This window comes from Panulirus ornatus, chromosome 18, assembly GCF_036320965.1.
Source record: "Panulirus ornatus isolate Po-2019 chromosome 18, ASM3632096v1, whole genome shotgun sequence".
Classification (NCBI taxonomy): Eukaryota; Metazoa; Arthropoda; class Malacostraca; order Decapoda; family Palinuridae; genus Panulirus; species Panulirus ornatus.
In genome coordinates, this window is record NC_092241.1 from 25,749,487 (window position 1) to 25,770,611 (window position 21,125).

Genomic DNA, 21,125 nt, shown 5'->3' on the forward strand with positions numbered 1-21,125 from the left:
GTGCTCACACCAAGCTACAGAACATATACTTCATGATGTGCTCACACCAAGGTATCGAACACATACTTCATGATGTGCTCACACCAAGGTACCGAACACATACTTCATGATGTGCTCACACCAAGGTACAGAACACATACTTCATGATGTGCTCACACCAAGGTACAGAACACATACTTCATGATGTGCTCACACCAAGCTACAGAACATATACTTCATGATGTGCTCACACCAAGGTACCGAATACATACTTCATGATGTGGTCACACCAACGTACCGAACACATACTTCATGATGTGGTCACACCAAGGTACAGAACACATACTTCAGGATGTGCTCACACCAAACTACTGAACACATACTTCATGATGTGCTCACACCAAGGTACCGAACACATACTTCATGATGTGCTCACACCAAGGTACAAAACACATACTTCATGATGTGCTCACACCAAGGTACAGAACACATACTTCATGATTTGCTCACACCAAGGTACCGAACACATACTTCATGATGTGCTCACACCAAGGTACCGAACACATACTTCATGATGTGCTCACACCAAGGTACAGAACACATACTTCATGATGTGCTCACACCAAGGTACAGAACACATACTTCATGATGTGGTCACACCAAGGTACCGAACATATACTTCATGATGTGCTCACACCAAGAAACAGAGCTCATACTTCATGATGTGCTCACACCAAGTACAGAACACATACTTCAGGATGTGCTGACACCAAGGTACCGAACACATACTTCATGATGTGCTCACACCAAGGTACAGAACACATACTTCATGATGTGCTCACACCAAGGTACAGAACGCATACTTCATGATGTGCTCACACCAAGCTACAGAACACATACTTCATAATGTGCTCACACCAGGTACAGAACACATACTTCATGATGTGCTCACACCAAGGTACAGAACACATACTTCATGATGTGCTCACACCAAGGTACAGAACACATACTTCATTATGTGCTCACACAAAGGTACCGAACACATACTTTCATGATGTGCTCACACCAAGGTACAGAACACATACTTCATGATGTGCTCACACCAAGGTACAGAACACATACTTCATGATGTGCTCACACCAAGGTACAGAACTCATACTTCATGATGTGCCACACCAAGGTACAGAACACATACTTCATGATGTGCTCACACCAAGGTACCGAACACATACTTCATGATGTGCTCACAACAAGGTACAGAACACATACTTCAGGATGTGCTCACACCAAGGTACAGAACGCATACTTCATGATGTGCTCACTAAGGAACAGAGCACATACTTCATGATGTGCTCACACCAAGGTACCGAACACATACTTCATGATGTGCTCACACCAAGGTACAGAACACATACTTCATGATGTGCTCACACCAAGGTACCGAACACATACTTCATGATGTGCTCACACCAAGATACAGAACACATACTTCATGATGTGCTCACACCAATGTACCAAACACATACTTCAGGATGTGTTCACACCATGGCACAGAACACATACTTCAGGATGTGCTCACATCAAAGTACAGAACACATATTTCAGGATGTGCTCACACCAAGGTACAGAACACATACTTCAGGATGTGCTCATACCCTGGAACAGAACACATACTTCATGATGTGGTCACACCAAAGTACCGAATACATACTTCAGGATGTGTTCACACCATGGCACAACAGAACACATACTTCAGGATGTGCTCACACCAAGGAACCAAACACATACTTAAGGATGTGCTCACACCATGTGCTCACGCCATGACACAGAACACATACTACAGGATGTGCTTATATCAAGGTACAGAACACATACTTCAGGATGTGCTCACACCAAGGCACATGCTTCATGATGTGCTCACACCAAGGTACAGAACACATACTTCAGGATGTGCTCACATCATTGTGCAGAACCCATTTCAGGATGTGCTCACAGCAAGGTACCGAAACATACTTCAGGATGTGCTCACACCATGGCACAGAACACATACTTCAGGATGTGCTCACACCGAGACACAGAACACGTACTTCAGGATGTGCTCACACCAAGGTACAGAACACATACTTCAGGATGTGCTCACACCAAGGTACAGAACACATACTTCATGATGTGCTCACACCAAGGTACAGAACACATACTTCATGATGTGCTCACACCAAGGTACAGAACACATACTTCATGATGTGCTCACACCAAGGTACAGAACACATACTTCATGATGTGCTCACACCAAGGTACAGAACACATACTTCATGATGTGCTCACACCAAGGTACAGAACACATACTTCAGGATGTGCTCACACCAAGGTACAGAACACATACTTCATGATGTGCTCACACCAAGGTACAGAACACATACTTCAGGATGTGCTCACACCAAGGTACAGAACACATACTTCATGATGTGCTCACACCAAGGTACAGAACACATACTTCATGATGTGCTCACACCAAGGTACAGAACACATACTTCAGGATGTGCTCACACCATGGCACAGAACACATACTTCAGGGTGTACTCACACCAAGGCACAGAACACATACTACAGGATGTGCTCACGCCATGACACAGAACACATACTACAGGATGTGCTTATATCAAGGTACAGAACACATACTTCAGGATGTGCTCACACCAAGGCACAGAACACATACTACAGGATGTGCTCACGCCATGGCACAGAACACATAACTACAGGATGTGCTCACACCAAGGCACAGAAGATTTTCTACAGGATGTGCTCACATCAAGGTACAGAACACATACTACAGGATGTGCTCACATCAAGGTACAGAACGCATACTTCAGGATGTGCTCACACGAAGGCACAGAACACACTACAGGATGTGCTCACATCAAGGTACGGAACACATACTACAGGATGTGCTCACATCAAGGTACAGAACACATACTTCAGGATGTGCTCACACCAAGATGCGGAATGCATGCTTTAGGATGTGCTTACACCAAGGCATAGAACACTTGCTTCAGGATATGCTCACACCAAGGCACAGACACGTACGTAAGGATGTGCTCGCATCAAGTTACAGAACACATACTTCAGGATGTGCTCACACCATGGCACAGAACACATACTTCATGATGTGCTCACACCAAGGTACAGAACACATACTTCATGATGTGCTCACACCAAGGTACAGAACACATACTTCATGATGTGCTCACACCAAGGTACAGAACACATACTTCATGATGTGCTCACACCAAGTACAGAACACATACTTCAGGATGTGCTCACACCAAGGTACAGAACACATACTTCATGATGTGCTCACACCAAGGTACAGAACACATACTTCATGATGTGCTCACACCAAGGTACAGAACACATACTTCAGGATGTGCTCACACCAAGGTACAGAACTCATACTTCATGATGTGCTCACACCAAGGTACAGAACACATACTTCATGATGTGCTCACACCAAGGTACAGAACACATACTTCATGATGTGCTCACACCAAGGTACAGAACACATACTTCATGATGTGCTCACACCAAGGTACCGAACACATACTTCAGGATGTGTTCACCCAAAGGTAGAGAACACATACTTCAGGATGTGTTCACAAATGTAGAGAACATATAGTTCAGGATGTGTTCAAACCATGGTAAAGAACACATACTTCAAGATGTTGCTCATACCAAGGTGAGAACACATACCTCAGGATGTGCTCACACCAAGATAGAACACATACTTCAGGATGTGTTCACCCAAAGGTAGAGAACACATACTTCAGGATGTGTTCACAAATGTAGAGAACATATACTTCAGGATGTGTTCAAACCATGGTAAAGAACACATACTTCAGGATGTGCTAATACCAAGGTGAGAACATATATCTCAGGATGTGCTCACATCAAGGTATAGAACACTTACTTCAGATGTTCACACAAAGGTACAGAACACACACTTCAGGATGTGCTCATACCAAGGTGAGAACACATATCAGGATGTGCTCACACCAAGGTACAGAACACTTACTTCAGATGTTCACACCATGGTACAGAACACATACTTTAGGATGTGCTCACACCAAGGTACAGAACACATACTTCATGATGTGTTCACACCATGGTACAGAACACATATTTCAGGATGTGCTCACACCAACGTACAAAACACTTCATGAGATGTTCACACCTTGGTACAGAACACATACTTCAGGATATGCTCACACCAAGGCACAGAACACTTAGTTCAGATGTTCACACCATGGTACAGAACACATATTTCAGGATGTGCTCACACCAAAGTACAGAACAATTACTTCAGGAGATGTTCACACCATGGTACAGAACACATACTTCAGGATGTGCTCATACCAAGGTACAGAAGAACACTTTGAGCAATGTATCGTAGATGTCTTTACTTCCACCTCCTATCATGGCCAGTGACAGCAAGAAAACGTGATATGAGCGGACATGAGAGGAGAGGACACAAATGGAGTGGACATAAGAGGCGTGGACACAGTAGAAGACATAGGAGGAATGGACACAAGAGGAGTGGACACACGTAGAGTGGACACATGTAGAGTGGACACAAGAGATATGGATACAAAAGGAGTGGTCACACGAGGAGTAGACACAAGATGGAAGAGGACACAAGAGGAGAGGACACAAGAGGAGAGGACACGAGGAGTGGACATAAGAGGAGAGGACACAAGAGAAGAGGACACAAGAGGAGAGGACACAAGAGGAGTGGACATAAGAGGAGAGGACACAAGAGGAGAGGACACAAGAGGAGTGGACATAAGAGGAGTGGACACAAGAGGAGAGGACACAAGAGGAGAGGACATAAGAGGAGAGGACACAAGAGGAGAAGACACAAGAGGAGTGGACATAAGAGGAGAGGACACAAGAGGAGAGGACACAAGAGGAGAGGACACAAGAGGAGTGGACATAAGAGGAGAGGACACAAGAGGAGAGGATACAAGAGGAGAGGACACAAGAGGAGAGGACATAAGAGGAGAGGACACAAGAGGAGAGGACACAAGAGGAGTGGACATAAGAGGAGTGGACACAAGAGGAGAGGACACAAGAGGAGAGAACATAAGAGGAGTGGACATAAGAGGAGAGGACACAAGAGGAGAAGACACAAGAGGAGAGGACACAAGAGGAGTGGACACAAGAGGAGTGGACATAAGAGGAGAGGACATAAGAAGAGTGGACACAAGAGGAGAGGATATAAGAGGAGTGGACACAAGAGGAGAGGACACAAGAGGAGTGGACATAAGAGGAGTGGACACAAGAGGAGAGGACACAAGAGGAGAGGACACAAGAGGAGTGGACACAAGAGAAGTGGACACAAGAGGAGTGGACACAAGAGGAGAGGACATAAGAAGAGTGGACACAAGAGGAGAGGACATAAGAGGAGTGGACACAAGAGGAGAGGATACAAGAGGAGTGGACACAAGAGGAGTGGACACAAGAGGAGTGGACACAAGAGGAGAGGACATAAGAAGAGTGGACACAAGAGGAGAGGACATAAGAGGAGTGGACACAAGAGGAGAGGACACAAGAGGAGAGGACACAAGAGGAGAGGACACAAGAGGAGAGGACATAAGAGGAGAGGACACAAGAGGAGAGGACACAAGAGGAGAGGACACAAGAGGAGTGGACACAAGAGGAGAGGACACAAGAGGAGAGGACACAAGAGGAAAGGACACAAGAGGAGAGGACACAAGAGGAGAGCACATAAGGGGAGTGGACACAAGAGGAGAGGACACAAGAGGAGAGGACACAAGAGGAGAGGACAGGCACTAGAAGACTGGACCACAAGGTTATAGCAAAGACATTAACTGACCATATGTACAGAATATTCTTGTCTCTTGTCACAGTTCTACAATATACATACTTACGCCGTATATCGTTTATACACAGCAGATTACTTGAATGTAAAATCCATGCGACGTCTCTATCAAGCTATGAAATCATCCATAACTTTTTCAATAAATTCTTTATTTTTTGTGGTTGCTGGATTTTCAGTGGGTTTTATTACGCATAAAAATGTTTTATTTCTTTATGCTTTCTTCTGCATCCACCATCAGTATTGTAATTAGGATTTTTGAATAAGATTTTGAATGTTGATTTCATCTAATCGTCACATTTATTTCTTTTTAAATGAGAATTAAAACACTGGCCTCGGTGGCTTGACAAGCTGCCTTCTGCTGTTGACAAGAGAACTTTAAGTAGCATACGGTTTTTATGTAGTATATAACGTACAGGAGCCGCAAATATGTTTGGCTGACTACTGAAGGGGTGTCATGCTCTACAGTAGATGCAAATTTGTTTCATCTTTTTAAAATATGTTCTTTAAGGTCAGAGAGCAGTACTTGATACATGATTTCAACACATGAATTAGCACATTTTATTTTTCAGCTTTTGGCACAGTGATTTCACTTTACTCAAACACCACTTCTATTATAAAAGTACCGTACCTCATCCAAAAGTTGTCCATGCATTCCACAGCTATAGCTTTTCAAATTCGGTTCCTGTTAATTTGATCATGCAGTACACATCAAATCCATATATATCTTAATAAACCGAATTATTTTGTGTACGTTAGAAGGGTACCTGACGTCAACTAATGCCGAAACATCCAATATTTAAGAATTTATAGGATTTATTGGCCAGATGCGCAATTAGACAGAAAATCTAAATCGTCTCTCAGAAAAGTTGACATAGTATTGCCATTAACATTCTTTATAGTTTACGAAGAGAGAAACCAGCAATTTGACATCTGCTGATTGGGCAGCCGTTTGATGTTACGCAAACAACATCAGACGGGAATTCAGACACCTGCCAGACGCACGACCAAAATCTGCATAGTCATTGAGAGGGAAACAAGGGCCTAGGAGGCAAAAGAGCGATAGATGTATTTTTTTTTAGAGGGAAATATGAGTGAAAAGAAGGGGATAAAAATCTTTAAAAGTAGAAAGTGACTGAAATTACGATGGGAGTATAGAGGGAGCTGAATGTTAGTGGAGGAGGGCAAATAATATGGTTGGTGGACCTAGGATGTGAATATGGATGAGTGAAGAATGGCAGAAGACTAAGCATGAACATCATTTTGAATGCTGATGGTTATTTTTTCTCAAAACAAAAAGGAATATCTTCGAAGGAAGAGACACATGGATATTATGGATGGTATGCATTGGCAACTATTGAACTATAAGTTGGAACAAACTACAATATTCACAAATTTGGTACATCACTTTGATATATAGGTGTGGTGGTAGTGGCCATCAGTGTAAGCAATTATATGTCCCTCTCCATGTTTAAGTGTTCGTGGCATTTTTGATAAGTTTGATTTTGTGGTTACTTCTCTAAGCAAAAAATCGGGTAACGTAAGAGATCTACTAAATAGAATTCGGCTACCCATCATTCAAACTGGAATATGTATTAGAACAATCGAGATAATTATAATAATGATATGATAATAATAATAATAATAATCATAATAATAATATTGGGAATAATAAACCGCTGACGATCAGATAATACGACGACATGTCAATTGTCAGAAAAGGCGGAGCTTGTGTTTCCATTTTTGATTTCACATGTCACCGGCTCAACGCCGTCGGTCGCCGGTGTCACGTAGACTGCTAAGAGACTTAATTGAGCTCGGACGTACATCACACTCACGGTGATCTCCATGATCGGTAAGACTTATTCGTAGATTTGTATAACATCTTTTAATCTTCAAACTGATTGTCCCATCTAGTGTTCAATGATTCAAAATATGGAATTTGTTGCAAATGCAGCTGATGGCAAAGTAAGGCGAAAAAATGGCGTGATAGTCGCCTAGTTCGCTCGGGACAACGATTTAGGTGCCGCTACAGTTTAGGTAAGGTATCGTATGTAGGAGGGACTGGTTGGTATTCACTCATGGCATTGGTTCATTATATTGTCAGTCGTTACTTCATATTATATCCTAACCCACATATGTTATCAATGTATAAAACGTGCCTTAGTGGTCAGTCAGGTTGACGCACATACCCTTATGCATACCAATAAATGCACGTTTTTCACGTTTCTTTCAGGCATAACGGGTAATTGCTATTAGTGTCGGAGAATTTTGCACTTTTTCTCCCCCTTAAACTTTAGTATAGTCTTCTCATTTTAGACCACTAGGCCAATTACCCATATATCTATCAGCCCCAAGGTGTGCTCTTTGTGTTAGTCTCGTTACTTCGGCTGGTGTTAGGTGTAAGCAGTCACACCAAGGTGAATTAGTTTCGGGTACTTAATCGCCAAGGCATTGGTGTGGTAAGTGATTGCTGCGCAGTAAGCCTGCTCTAAGGTAGTTCTCCATTGGCGCTCCTTTGGTCCAGGTCTTTTTCTTTCATACTATTCGCCATTTCCCGCATCAGCGAGGTAGCGTCAAGAACAGAGGACTGGGCCTCCAAGGGAATATCCTCACCTGGCCCCCTTCTCTGTTCCCTCTTTTGGGAAAAAAAAAGTAATGTTTTTGTTTCAACCGTTCTTTTGCAGTTGGCTTTGTCAAACTTACTATGACCGGGATATAACGCGACTCGTCCTTCGTACCTCATTTTTTTTTTTTTTATGGTAAGCGTTCCTGCTAGTCCGGGTATTTGGCAAAATCTCTTCTATTACATCTTGAGTACGCTTTTTTTTTTTTTTTTTTTTTTTAAGGCACTTCGCGGTACTTTTAAGCGGGGACTAAGCTCGTTCGTTCGTTCGCTGGTAAATGATCAACAGAAGCTGTGAAGACCTCAGTCCCCCTGACGTTAATCGAGTCTACAGCTGTGGACCTCAACGGCCGATTGTGGGCAGGTTGGGCCATGTTGCTGCTGCCCATTTAAGAATTTGTCTGATAACGTCTGTTAACGTTAGCCGACAGTTGGCATGATACTTTTATCAAAGTTGAACATGGCTTATATTTGTTACAAAATGGTAAATGTCTGTTGCAAAGGAAGTTTGGATTACATTTTTATTTTGTATGCTGTTTTATTTGCAGATCGCTAAGCCAACTATGGCAGACCAGAAGCATTCTAAGCTTCTAAAATGAATTGTATTCACGACCCTTGGGTTTCATTTCTGGAATAACTAACGTACTGTGTATTTTTTTTTTTTTGTCTCGCTCATGGCATAATCTCGAGAAATGTAATTTTTCAGTTTGAGTTGCGTAATTTTCACAAGGTTGTATTCTGAAAAACTGTGGCTACAAACGCTTGGTTGTTTTTTCCTGCATATTTCCTTTGCTTCTCGGGAAGTCCCATTTATAATGTTGAGAAGTTTCGTGAACGCTTAAATGTGAGTGAACTTGTAATTTTAAGCCTGTCAATTTCTCTTATGATCATCATAAGTGTGTTAACATACATTCGTACATGTAAAATTAAAAGCTTAAATCACAGTAAAGACGACATACGAGTTCCGCATTTACATGGCATTCAAGTTCGGCTGTCATCTATTCGAAGGTACCAAACCACCATTTGTTAAAAGTACTACTTTTTTTTTATATTAGTTTCTGGAAACGCTTTCAGTAATGTCTTCCGGGTTTCATTCGTTGATGTTTGGGTTCATTCCTTGTTGCTGTTTGTTGTAAATCTTATATCAATGTATACCCACTATATCTTTGTTTTGCTGCTATACATGTTTAAAACTAGGTGGCGCGCAGACAGGGAGACAGGTTGCTGGTAACTTGTGTGAGTAGGTGGCGCTCAGACAGGGAGGCGGGCTGCTTGGGATTTATGTAAAACTAGGTGGCGCTCAGACGGGGAGGCAGGTTGCTGGTAACTTGTGTGATTAGGTGGCGCTCAGACGGAAAGGCGGGTGAAGGCTATGCTCATTGAGATACAAGTCCACGCTGAAGAAATGAAAGAATACGAGTTCTGTTTATCTGTCCATACTGAGTTGCACCCATAGATTTTTTTTATTCGCTGTGGTTTTTGAGTATATATTACACAAGTTAGCTGGTAAGAAATGAAAGAATACGAGTTCCATATATGTCCATACTGAGTTACACCCATAGATTTATCTTTTTATTCGCTGTGGTTTTTGAGTATATATTACACAAGTTAGCTGGTAAGATAGACTGGAGTGAAGTTATGTCCATAACCCGAGCGGTCTAGAAGTTTCTTGGCTGCTGCAACTCCACGATGAGTCGCTTAGCGAAGCTGTGAAGGGAGTCGAGTTTCCATTTAAGTATCCGTTACGAGTGCATTGTTTCGGAGCATTGTCTAGCTTGGTGGTAAATGATGTATTTTGTATAGCTTGGTAGATTACGTATATGATGTATAATGATAGTCGAGCCGGCAAAGTTTTATGGTATGAGTCGAGCTTAAAAGTTTCCCATTTGATTGATACTTAAAATCATTGTCGTCTCTTAAAGGAACTTTATCTCGTTAGATGTTCTCTTTGTGATCTAGAATAGTTATTGCATGATTTAAAATAGCGCTTTCAAGACTCTCCCTCACGATCTGGGGTCCCGGTATGCTGTAATGCTCTACTCGCATCGGATGATATCGTACCTTTATGCGAGCAATTTGCCGTGATAAAAGGCCATTTTCATAAGGAATGACTCGTTGCTTATTCGACCATTCTTGACTGGAAAACCTTTGTGGTTCTAATGGTACAGAATGGAGTGTGAGTTTTACCCACATAAGGCTCCATATCTCTCTCCACTTATAACAGGATTATATAAACTTTGGTTTGATCTTTACTGTTACGGTTTCATTAGCTAATGCGTTCCATTCATTTGTCATTTACTCAGTGAGCGTTAGCAAATGATTATGTCTTCCCATTTTTCTTTTCTCTTAATGGCAAGTTCCTGGCCTCTAAATTCTCCTTTGAAGATTTTTTTTTTCCGAGTACCGTCTTATTTCCATCCTCAGGACCTTCTCAAAAGATTTTTTTTAGTATGTCCTGAGGTTTGAGATGCTCATTGTCATAAAGGTTCAAGTAGTAACTAGTGCAGCATCCTATCTAACTACTACAATACAATGCTTTTAATCGGTAAGTACTTTGCTCTTCCATCAGTTCTCCTAACGTGTTTAACCGATAGGTTGTATATTATGTCTATACTAAGTCTGCAACGCACAGATTCACGAGGCTTCTTTCCTGCAAGGCCTTGGCCTTGTTTCACTGCTACAAATTTGTAGGTTGAATTTCATAAATCGTTTATCAGACCCCCATTAGGTTAGGAGCTCGTCCACGTTCCTTTATAAGTTTATGCGATCCTGATCATTCTCCTTGTAGCATCACTTGCAAACGTATTCGAAATATTAACGCAATTTTTCTGCCGAGTCATTACTGTGGATATAGAATTAGTATAACTGGCTCTTAAGAAAGACCGAGCTCTATGGCACGCGACTGGATACCCCGATTCGCTTAGGAGAACTAATGTGATCCGTCTTCGCTGATATACTATTACAGCAAAGTAGTATGTTATGTATAGGAATTTCATCTTTCCCGTAGGAAATGGCTGAACTCGTTAGGATGGTGGGAGGATTGAAACCCTCGGTGTTCTCCATTCTGTGATTTTGAACAAATTATCACCACTTATTATACAAGAGTATTGTGTGATTATTCTTGATCTGTTTTTCACCACTAATACATCGTGGTGTAACTACACATTCTCCCAATTTGTTCATCTGACTATATTCTCAAAAACGTATCTATTTTAACGGCACCTCCCCGTACAGCAGCCACTTTCAGACAAATATTGGGACATGAATATACGTGACGAACAACTTTTCATAGTTCTTTTCTGACCTTCGTTTGGTAAATTACTGTAGATGCCTGTCTTTCTCCAAACGCATAGCAGGATTATTACGGGAATATACAAGCATATAAGTCGCCTTCTTTCAAAACTACCATTTCTTTCAATCGTTTGGTCAACCGCTTATGTTCTGTATCCATCCAGGCGAGGGGGTCGGGCATATCGGCCTTTAGAAAGTGTACATCTTCCAACTCCTATTCTGCACTTAACGCTGGCCGTGATCATTGCAAGTGCGCTATCCTTAAGGCAAATTTTCCTTTGTTCAGATAGTGCAATAACCTCTCCACGTCATCCACTGGCAGGTATTTGTCTTTCGGTAAGGGCATCGCCAACTTTCATTACTCCCAAGTATTTCATATCACTTGTAGTGGGGATCTGTTAAGCTCTTTATTTCGTATTCATTTCGCTGTTTTCTTATTGTACCGACCGGCTCTTTATAGTCTGCCCACCTATCCATCGATTTACTTGGTTAGATTTCATTACCATGTACGAGACTAGTTCCCTTGTTAAGTTCGTTCATGCAATTATCACTCGTGTCTTCCCTTATGACCTCGGCATCATTCGTTTACTCATTTAGGAATGAGATCAGTGTGTGCGTGCGTGCAAGTGTGTAATCGTAGGTGCTAGCACGCCTGTATGTGTTTGAATGATTGTACACACGCTATAACACTAACAGTGTATAAATCTGTGATTACAGATTAGATATGCTTTATCGTGAAACATTTTGCTATCATTTGTCAATGAAATTTGACATTGATTACTATCTTCACATTTGCCAGAGGTACCAACAACACCTGTTATCTATATATATATATATATATATATATATATATATATATCAACTTATATCTCTCGTGTCTCCCCTAAAGTGATTATTACACGAAAGCACTTGGGAACTTATCGTGGTTCATTTTCCCGGTGGACTCAGGAATATATATTCCTATGAGTCCACGGAGAAAATGAAACACGATAAGTTCCCAAGTGCACTTTCGTGTAATAATCACGTCATCAGGGGAGAGACAAGAGAGAAATATAAGTCAGTTGATATACATCGAAGAGACGAAGCTAGGACGCCATTTGGTAAACATGTGATTGTCCAAAACATACAATGGGCGTTCACAAACTTATTTTACAAATTTTATCAAAGTTATCTAATTACACGAAAGTGCAGTTGGGAACTTGTATCATTTTCCCCGTGGACTCTGGAATATCTTGATTACGCGCAAAATTGTGATCCTTTCCAATATATATATATATATATATATATATATATATATATATATATATTATATATATATATATCCCTGGGGATAGGGGATGAAGAATACTTCCCACGTATTCCCTGCGTGTCGTAGAAGGCGACTAAAAGGGGACGGAGCGGTAGGCTGGAAATCCTCCCCTCTCTTTTTTTTTTTTTTCTTTTTTTTAATTCTCCAAAAGAAGGAACAGAGGGGGGCCAGGTGAGGATATTCCACAAAGGCCCAGTCCTCTGTTCTTAACGCTACCTCGCTAATGCGGGAAATGGCGGATAGTTTAAAAGAAGATATATATATATATATATATATATATATATATATATATATATATATATATATATATATATATATATAATATATATTATAGCAGTTTTCCACGTCAGCGAGGTACATACACATAAACACGTACACATGCATATCAACACATACGCAGAAGTCACATACACATGTACATATTCATATTTGCTTGCCTTCCATTCTTGGCGCTCCCCTGCTTGAGCGAGGTAACGCCAGGAAAACTGACAAAAAAGGCCACATTCGTTCACTCATCCTGCAGCTGTCATGTGTAATGCACCGACACCACTGCTCTCTATCCACACTCATGCCCCTTGGTTTACACCAGACGCTTACAGCCTTTCTTCACAGGTATTGTAAATAGGATTAAGCTGGTTTCGTTAGGTGCATCATATGTATTTTAGATATGCATGTCAAATTCTTTTAGATATGCATGTCAAATTCTAGGACTTTCAGAAATTAACATTTCAACAGCATTAGGAATGCAGTATCTGTCACTTAGTCGTTAGATGATTAGAATGAAAATTCATTTTTTTTTTTTACATTTAAACTGATTCTGGTAACCATAGGTGAATTTGATTTTTTCATGAGCTGCACATAAACACTTGCCAGTCTTTTGTGGCAAATATAGATTGTGTGCCTTCAAATTGATGGACTTTTAACTTGAATAACCTTAATAACCCTATTCTCGCACTCTGTAACTTCATTGAATAACCCAACACACTGCAGTGAAGGCACTCGTTTAGTTTCGACATGCTAATAACCCTATTCTCGCACTCGGTAACTTCATTGAATAACCCAACACACTGCAGTGAAGGCATTCGTTTAGTTTCGACATGCTATTGTCCAGTTTAAACATGACACGAAAATTATGAGCGAAGGATGCCTTTTCAGTGTTTTATTTATACCTCTTTCTCTTGTTTCAGACTTGTTTGCTGGTGTGCCGCGATGGCGAGGTAGTGCCAGGAAGAAATCCCCATCACATTCGACAGGACTTCATAATTACTCACTTCATATTTTCATCAATGCCTGGTAACACACCAGTTTGGTCCCCACCCCTCACCGATGTTCCCATGGACTACAGACCAGCCAGAGAACTGCACATCCAGGACGAATACAGACATTACCAGTACTCCACATCCAGGATAAATACAGGTATGTTAAAGCCAGAATGTAAAAATATGTATGGTAGTGCATTAACTTACGCAGGTGTGACACTTCTAGAGCATTCTTAGGTGTGTCGCGGTACACCCCTCCGAGAACATACCCTGCTACACCACATCCAGGACATGCTCGGTAATAATACAGTACATCATTACCAGGACGTACAGTTATGACGGCGACGACACTTTAAGGGATTACAGTGTTACACAACCAGGACATCATTACACCACAGCCTGGCCATGATGTTACATGGTGTTACGTAGTAACGCCACATGATGGCGTTTTGTGGTGGTTGATGTCGGCGAGGCTGTCTGTTAGCGTGATTTGTTGGTACTACTGTGGGCTGTCTGTTAGCGTTATTTGTTGGTACTACTGTGTTTGTTCTAAGGTGATGCCGGTGAGTTTCTCTGTGGTACTTAATGCTCGTGTTAATAATGTTGCTAACTGGCAGTTACTTGCTTCATTTTGTTGTTTGGTGTGATATATTTGCATTTGTTAGTGCTGCATTGTCGTGCTAGTTGAGGGTACTTGTACCAACCTGGTGGTGCTGCTCATGGTGATATTTTTTTGCTTTTGTTCGTGCTGCATAATGGTACTAGTTGAGGGTACTTGGACCTACCTGGTGGTGCTGTCTCATGTTTAAGAATCGTGTTATATGAAATTGATGATGCCTCCTAGATTCACCTCTGCTGCATCATAACGATGCTCTCTGGTCGAGTAGTCCTGATTGTGTCAGTTGGTTTGAGGGTTATTCTTCGAGCCTTGTTCAATATTTATGCATTGAGCCTGTTTGTTGGCGGTTCATGTGTCGAGCTGGTTAGTTAGACCTTTATGCTTCAAATTTTGTGGTGTCACTTGATTACTTCATGGTTCATGCGTCGAACCTCTTTTTAAAGGTTCCTGCGTCGATCCTGTTGGTTGAGGTTCCTGCATCAAGCCAGTTGGTTGGAGGTTCATTTATTAAGCCATATGGTTGGAGGTTCATGCATCGTCAGATGGTTGGAGGTACATTCATCAAGCTTGATGGTGTTGGAGGTTCATGCATCACGCTTGATGGTTGCAGGTTCATGCATAAAGACTGGTGGTTGCAGGTTTATGCATCGAGCCTGATGGTTGGATGTTCATGTGTCAAGCATGTCGCTAACCACCAAAAAGGGGCAAGAAAATATAGGACAGTCTTGGTTACCGATATGCTGACAAGTGATCATAATGCTTTTGTTCTGTTGACAACTCTCATCAGTGGAACGGACTGTTTATAGGTTTAAGATAGTTTCCCTGGTGTCGGGTGGTGGTCATATTTTTTTTATTTGTCCATCAGTGCTCTTATCCCCAAAGAAAACACCTAAACTGCCCCATTATTGTGCTTCATATGTTTCTTAAACTATGTATTTGACTCTCATAACCAAAACCAAAGTTCTGACTAAAATCCAAGACACTTTTTCGATAGAAATACTTATGGTTGCGCATTTTTGCCTGCCATTCTTAATTTGTCAGATCACGTTTAATTAATCAATTATTTTTTAAAGGTGCACAAGTGTAGACAAGTATTTAGCTATTTACTAGATATATTTTTGTCATCTGAATGTGTACATCATATTGAGAAGATGAGAGTGTACAGTTTTACTTAAGTGGCAGTGATGTATATAAAGACATTTTTAGTGATTGTTGCTCCAGTAGAACACTCCTTTCCAGTGGGTTTGTCTGTCAGCTGGAAGCGTTGTCTGGTTTTCTCCACCTCTGATGTAGGTAGTTCCCTGTCGTCTTATCCTTAGGCTGGATGTTTGTTATATTTGATTATTCATCTTCGGTTTCTTCTGATTCAACTGGACACTCCCATTTCAGTGTGTTAGTAGAGTCCGGTATATTCGTTTAGTGCCTACACCATCGTTATATCATTTCTCCGTCACCTTGGTAACATGATTACTTGGTCATTTCTGTATTCTTAGTGATATCACTACTTGTATTTTTGAGCATCGCCTTGAGGGGTTTCGTCTCTGCTGCCCGTGATCTTTGTTGTCATGGTCCATGTCCCTGGCCCTTATTGAGGAACAGTTAACTGTGACCTGATGTGTTCTGTTAGCATTGAGAGGAATATGAGGAACAATGAGGATCAGATACAGGGCTCGTGAGTTTTTAGTTGGAAATCTTTAGTCCGTCTGAAGCAAAGTTCACAGCGAGATCTTGGGTGGACCTGAAACAAAGTTCGCTGCGAGATTCTCTGTTAAACCAGAATTTTTATAACGGGATGTTGGATGAACCTGAAGCAATATTACCTGGCGGTTATGTAGTGAACCCGAAGTAAGATTTGCATCAGAGTTAACGGCTCGGCACGAAGTCATCCGTCGTTGTTGGAATGATGACGGTGCGAACCCAGCAATGTCGGGCCAGGTTTTACGGTGGACGTAGGAAAAAGTCAGGATTTGCTGCTATTAGGAGTATATTGTAAAAAAAAAAAAATTTATTGCATGAGACGCAATCGTACGTATGGATGTGCCAATAATGAACTATACAGATATGCATTCATCATGTAAGACCTATTGGTTCGCCCTCCATATCGTAGTACCATACTAGCAGTCAACAAGCGGCAGTCTGGCTCGTTCAGGCGTCATCCATGATGTACTGGTGGAAGATTCTTACTCCAAACATAATTTCCAGAGTCCTGTATAACACTTTTATTAATTGTGCTCTTTGGTCTTTCTCGTTATATGAATGTTTTTCCATATTACCGTGTAATTGTATCCTGACGGATAACGGGTAGGTGGAGCAGTCGTCGTCGTCCAGCAAATGTAAACGAAGCATTCTGCACGATGATTGGTGGTGCAGCTTGGTGTGTCTTTCCCATAAGGCCACAGCTGCCCCCGGTGGCCCAGTTGGGAGTTTGTGGAAACTCTCACTATAGGGTTAACGTCAGCTGAACTGTCCGGTCGTGGTGTGTGTTACTGTACGTATTTGTCGGAAAGTATATTCGAACTGCGCTGATGTGGGGAGACCTGGTGTAGTGGAAGCGTGCAAAGAACATGCACTGACAACAGGCTTAGCGAAGGAAATCTTTTGTGGTATTGCATCCCTCATTAGCAGGACTTGTTTGTTGCAGGATGTAACAGTTCAGTGGTTTACTGATGTGTGAAAAGATTGGGCTCGATATCTACGTAAATGTTAGGAAATGTATAATGGAAATATTTAGAACCATTGTTAATCTTATATTTTGAGGAATATTGCTGTAAATATCGATGCTCGTTCATAGTCACACGGAGTTTGATGAACAATATTGCAAATTAAGAAAATGTTTACCTTGTATAAGATTAGATTTTATCCTTGTTTTGCCTTGCACCACCACTTCCAAAATATATTTTGTATGTTGTGGTTTAATATAAGAATAGTTTGATATTTAATTTCATTAAGCAAGCCATCATTAACGTCATTGTTATTTGTACGCTTTTGTATGCTTTTCTTAACCATACAAATAACTTTTCAAGAGATTGTATATTCATGAATAATTTTTCCCCATTTTCAGGTATGTTTGTATACAATATTTTCCCGTCAGGATAGTCTTCGTAATACTCAACGTTTGTGTTGATTGATCGTCCTAGTTTCGCCCACGGTCAAGGTAAGATCCTTTGATGTGTTTTAGGATTTTTTTTGGGGGGGGGGGGGGGATTTAGCTCATGCAATTTTTTTTTTTTTTTATTGATTTCACTCGTTCTGTAGCTGGTTGGCTAGTCATTTGCGTAATTTCGCTGTAATCATGCTGTGCATAGTTGATTGCAAACTTTACTTCTGATATATTTATGTAATGGCCAAAGAGAAATAATGCAGTAGCATGAATGCAGTTTATTCGTGGTTCACAGTAAATGCAGCACATCGAGGATACACAGTGCTGTGCCCACCATTTATCTACCATTTTCAAACCAAAATACAAAGGGTAGACTATATTCTGATATTTCTTAGTTTGTGGTTTAGGCGTAATGATGACCCCATTTACGTAGTGGATATTGTCCGCTCCATTGATGTTAGAACACTTGGAAGCCATTTTTGCTTTGAAAATGGCGAAAAGTAGGAAGATGTAGCAAGCGGTTTAACATTCTGAACACAGGGTTCATGTTCAATTGCACAATCCTGCTTTTTGCTCAATTACCTCCTGCGGTGCCATAAGGCACAGTGACTGGCTGAGGCTACTTGAGGGAAACGACACAGGTCTACTTGATCAGTTTCCTTAAAGCGCAGGACATTAGATATTACGTCCGTCGCGAAATTTTTTTAATAATTGAGATCTGTATTTTGAAATTGTATGTAGGAACCTCGTGTATGCTATGTAAAGTTATTTTTAGGTGAGTATTGTCATAACCCGGTGCACTTCACTTTAAGCAAAGACTGAAAACAAAACCGACTGAGATATACCAGATACTTCCATATGCGCATTGTTCCTGAATACTTCGATATTTGAGCGAAAAATGGCCTGCCCCACCATATGCATTATGTAAGTGTACATGTTTTTATCTGCTACGGTTCATGCCATGAGATGATTAGCTTCATGTTTTTTCAATAAAATAAACTATTTCGTTCGCATTCCAGTATATTTTTATCTGAATTTGGGTGCGAGTTTCAAACTTGTCCATAATTTGATAGATCTTTCCACTACACTGACGACAATTTATCAGACGTTTTCTATACAATGGGGAAGAAATGCAATGTATTGGGTGTCAGGAAGACTGTCCTGGTGTTATCCACAGGCTCTTTGTTCAACCACATACCTACCGGTAGATGTTTTGAATATTTTAAACGGTACATCGCTTGATAATTTAACGTTTACTAATGTTTTATTTGTATACTTTTCATAATGTATAGTACAATACCCAACTATATATGAAAGTACATACAGTACTGTAATGAAATGCCTCCAAGTAAGAGCACTTAATGCTTGAAACTTGAATGCATATAAAATTTATATGTAAGGAAACATGTTTTATGCGTTACGAAATCCATTATTTGTTCAGACGTGCAAGAACTATGAAAGTTGTAAGTAAAATTTTTTATCGTACAAGTAGCATAAACACACGTGCAAACCATGAAAGAAATCTCAAACGTAGCAAAGCACAGGGAAAGATGCTTGCATAAAAAAACTTGTACATTTACTGGGATTGCAAAACGATCACTTTGTAGGAAAGCACATACATTTGACAAATTATTGGTACATTTACTGGGATTGCAAAACTATCACTATGTAGGAAAGCACATACATTTGACAAATCATTTTTCGTCAAAATCTATCATGATCCTCATGATGGTCAGTACCACTAGTGTCAGAGATAAACAGGAAAATACTGTAAACGTGCAGTACTGACATAGATTGACTAATGTACTGTTTACCAAAACATATAAAAACGTTCCAAGAAAGGATATTTGGAGAAAAGTTGAAACAAAAACTGTTGAATTTTTCTAAGTTTTGGTCTAGGCAAGCAGCATGACAGTCTGGAATTATTGTATTTCCTTTTGAAACCGTGATGGCTGCAAACTCTGAATTAACTATGCTAGTCTTCTGATTTTTATTTTATGGTTGCTGGTTTTCGGTGCATCTTTCCTTCCCTTACAGCTGATATACATGAATATTGATATTGTATTTGTTCATACGTATGTTACATACGTATTGTAATTCTTAAGTGGTAGTTATTTGTAAGAATGATAGTCTATCGGTTTCAGACGCAAGCTCAAAAAATTTTAAATGATCCCTCGTCGGCATTCCATCGGTAGGATCCACTGCCTGTAGTACTACACCAGCAGATTCATACCCTACGCTTTATTTATAAATATCTAATTACGTTATAAAAATACTCTTTTCCTCATTGTCCTTGGGCAATTTTAAAAGAATGAGGTTTGTAGTTTTCCTCTTGCATATGACGCATGGATAACATGGGAAGCCCATCGTCAAGTTCTTATAAACAATGATTTGAATCTCGCGCATATCTGCTGTCAGACAAACGTAGACAGCCATATAGGGTTTCCGAAAAAAAAAAAAATACGTTGGTATGTTCGTTGGTAAGTCGCTCGTCAAGGCAGCCACTTGACTGTCTTTCATTTATAGTTAGTTGTATAAGTACGGAAATGACGTGAAACAATCTTATAAAAGAATTTTAAGTTCCGCTCAAAGTGGGTGGCTTGGGTGGTTGGTATTTACAAGAGGGAAATGGTATGAATATATAAACGCAGAAATGCGACACCGTCCTACCCTAACGTTACGAAGCCTAACGTTCAACCAAAACATAACTTTATTACCACGCATAACCAAACCTTGTCTCGCATAAAGATTGAGTAAATCCAACCCTAGCTTTACCAAAGTTAGTTTAACAATAACATATCCATAATGAAGGAAACCCCCAAGAAATTATCCTTATGAAGGATAAAATTGATACAATCGGTAACTCATCCTGAAGAGATGTCTGATTAAAAATGCCGGGCATATCATAGACGGGACATCCGCCTGAAAGTTTATTGTACATTTTAGAAGGCACTTGTCATTTGTACAGTATTTTTTCTTTATAATTTACCTTAGATTTTTTTTTGTAGCGTCTATATCCAACCAGATGTACTACTAGCTTTTATTTTAG

At 40.5% G+C, this 21,125-nt stretch overlaps 1 protein-coding gene across 4 annotated transcripts in view; it reads left to right on the top strand.

Annotated features, from left to right (window-relative positions):
• Window positions 1-7,597: 7,597 nt before the first annotated feature.
• The window catches only part of LOC139755009 (uncharacterized), a 141,244-nt gene continuing 127,716 nt past the window's right edge, over window positions 7,598-21,125 (top strand). Inside the window, exons 1-3 of one of the 4 annotated variants that reach the window (XR_011714012.1) lie at window positions 7,598-7,727; window positions 14,286-14,514; window positions 18,038-18,130. Coding sequence is in view for 1 of the 4 variants with exons in the window: in XM_071672917.1 (XP_071529018.1) it covers window positions 8,959-8,982; window positions 14,286-14,514 (253 nt within the window). In the remaining 3 variants the exon portion in view is untranslated. Of the gene's footprint in view, window positions 7,728-8,943; window positions 8,983-14,285; window positions 14,515-17,339; window positions 17,580-18,037; window positions 18,131-21,125 lie in introns of those variants that run through there. The other 3 variants (XR_011714007.1, XM_071672917.1, XR_011714013.1) reach the window with 3 other exon arrangements.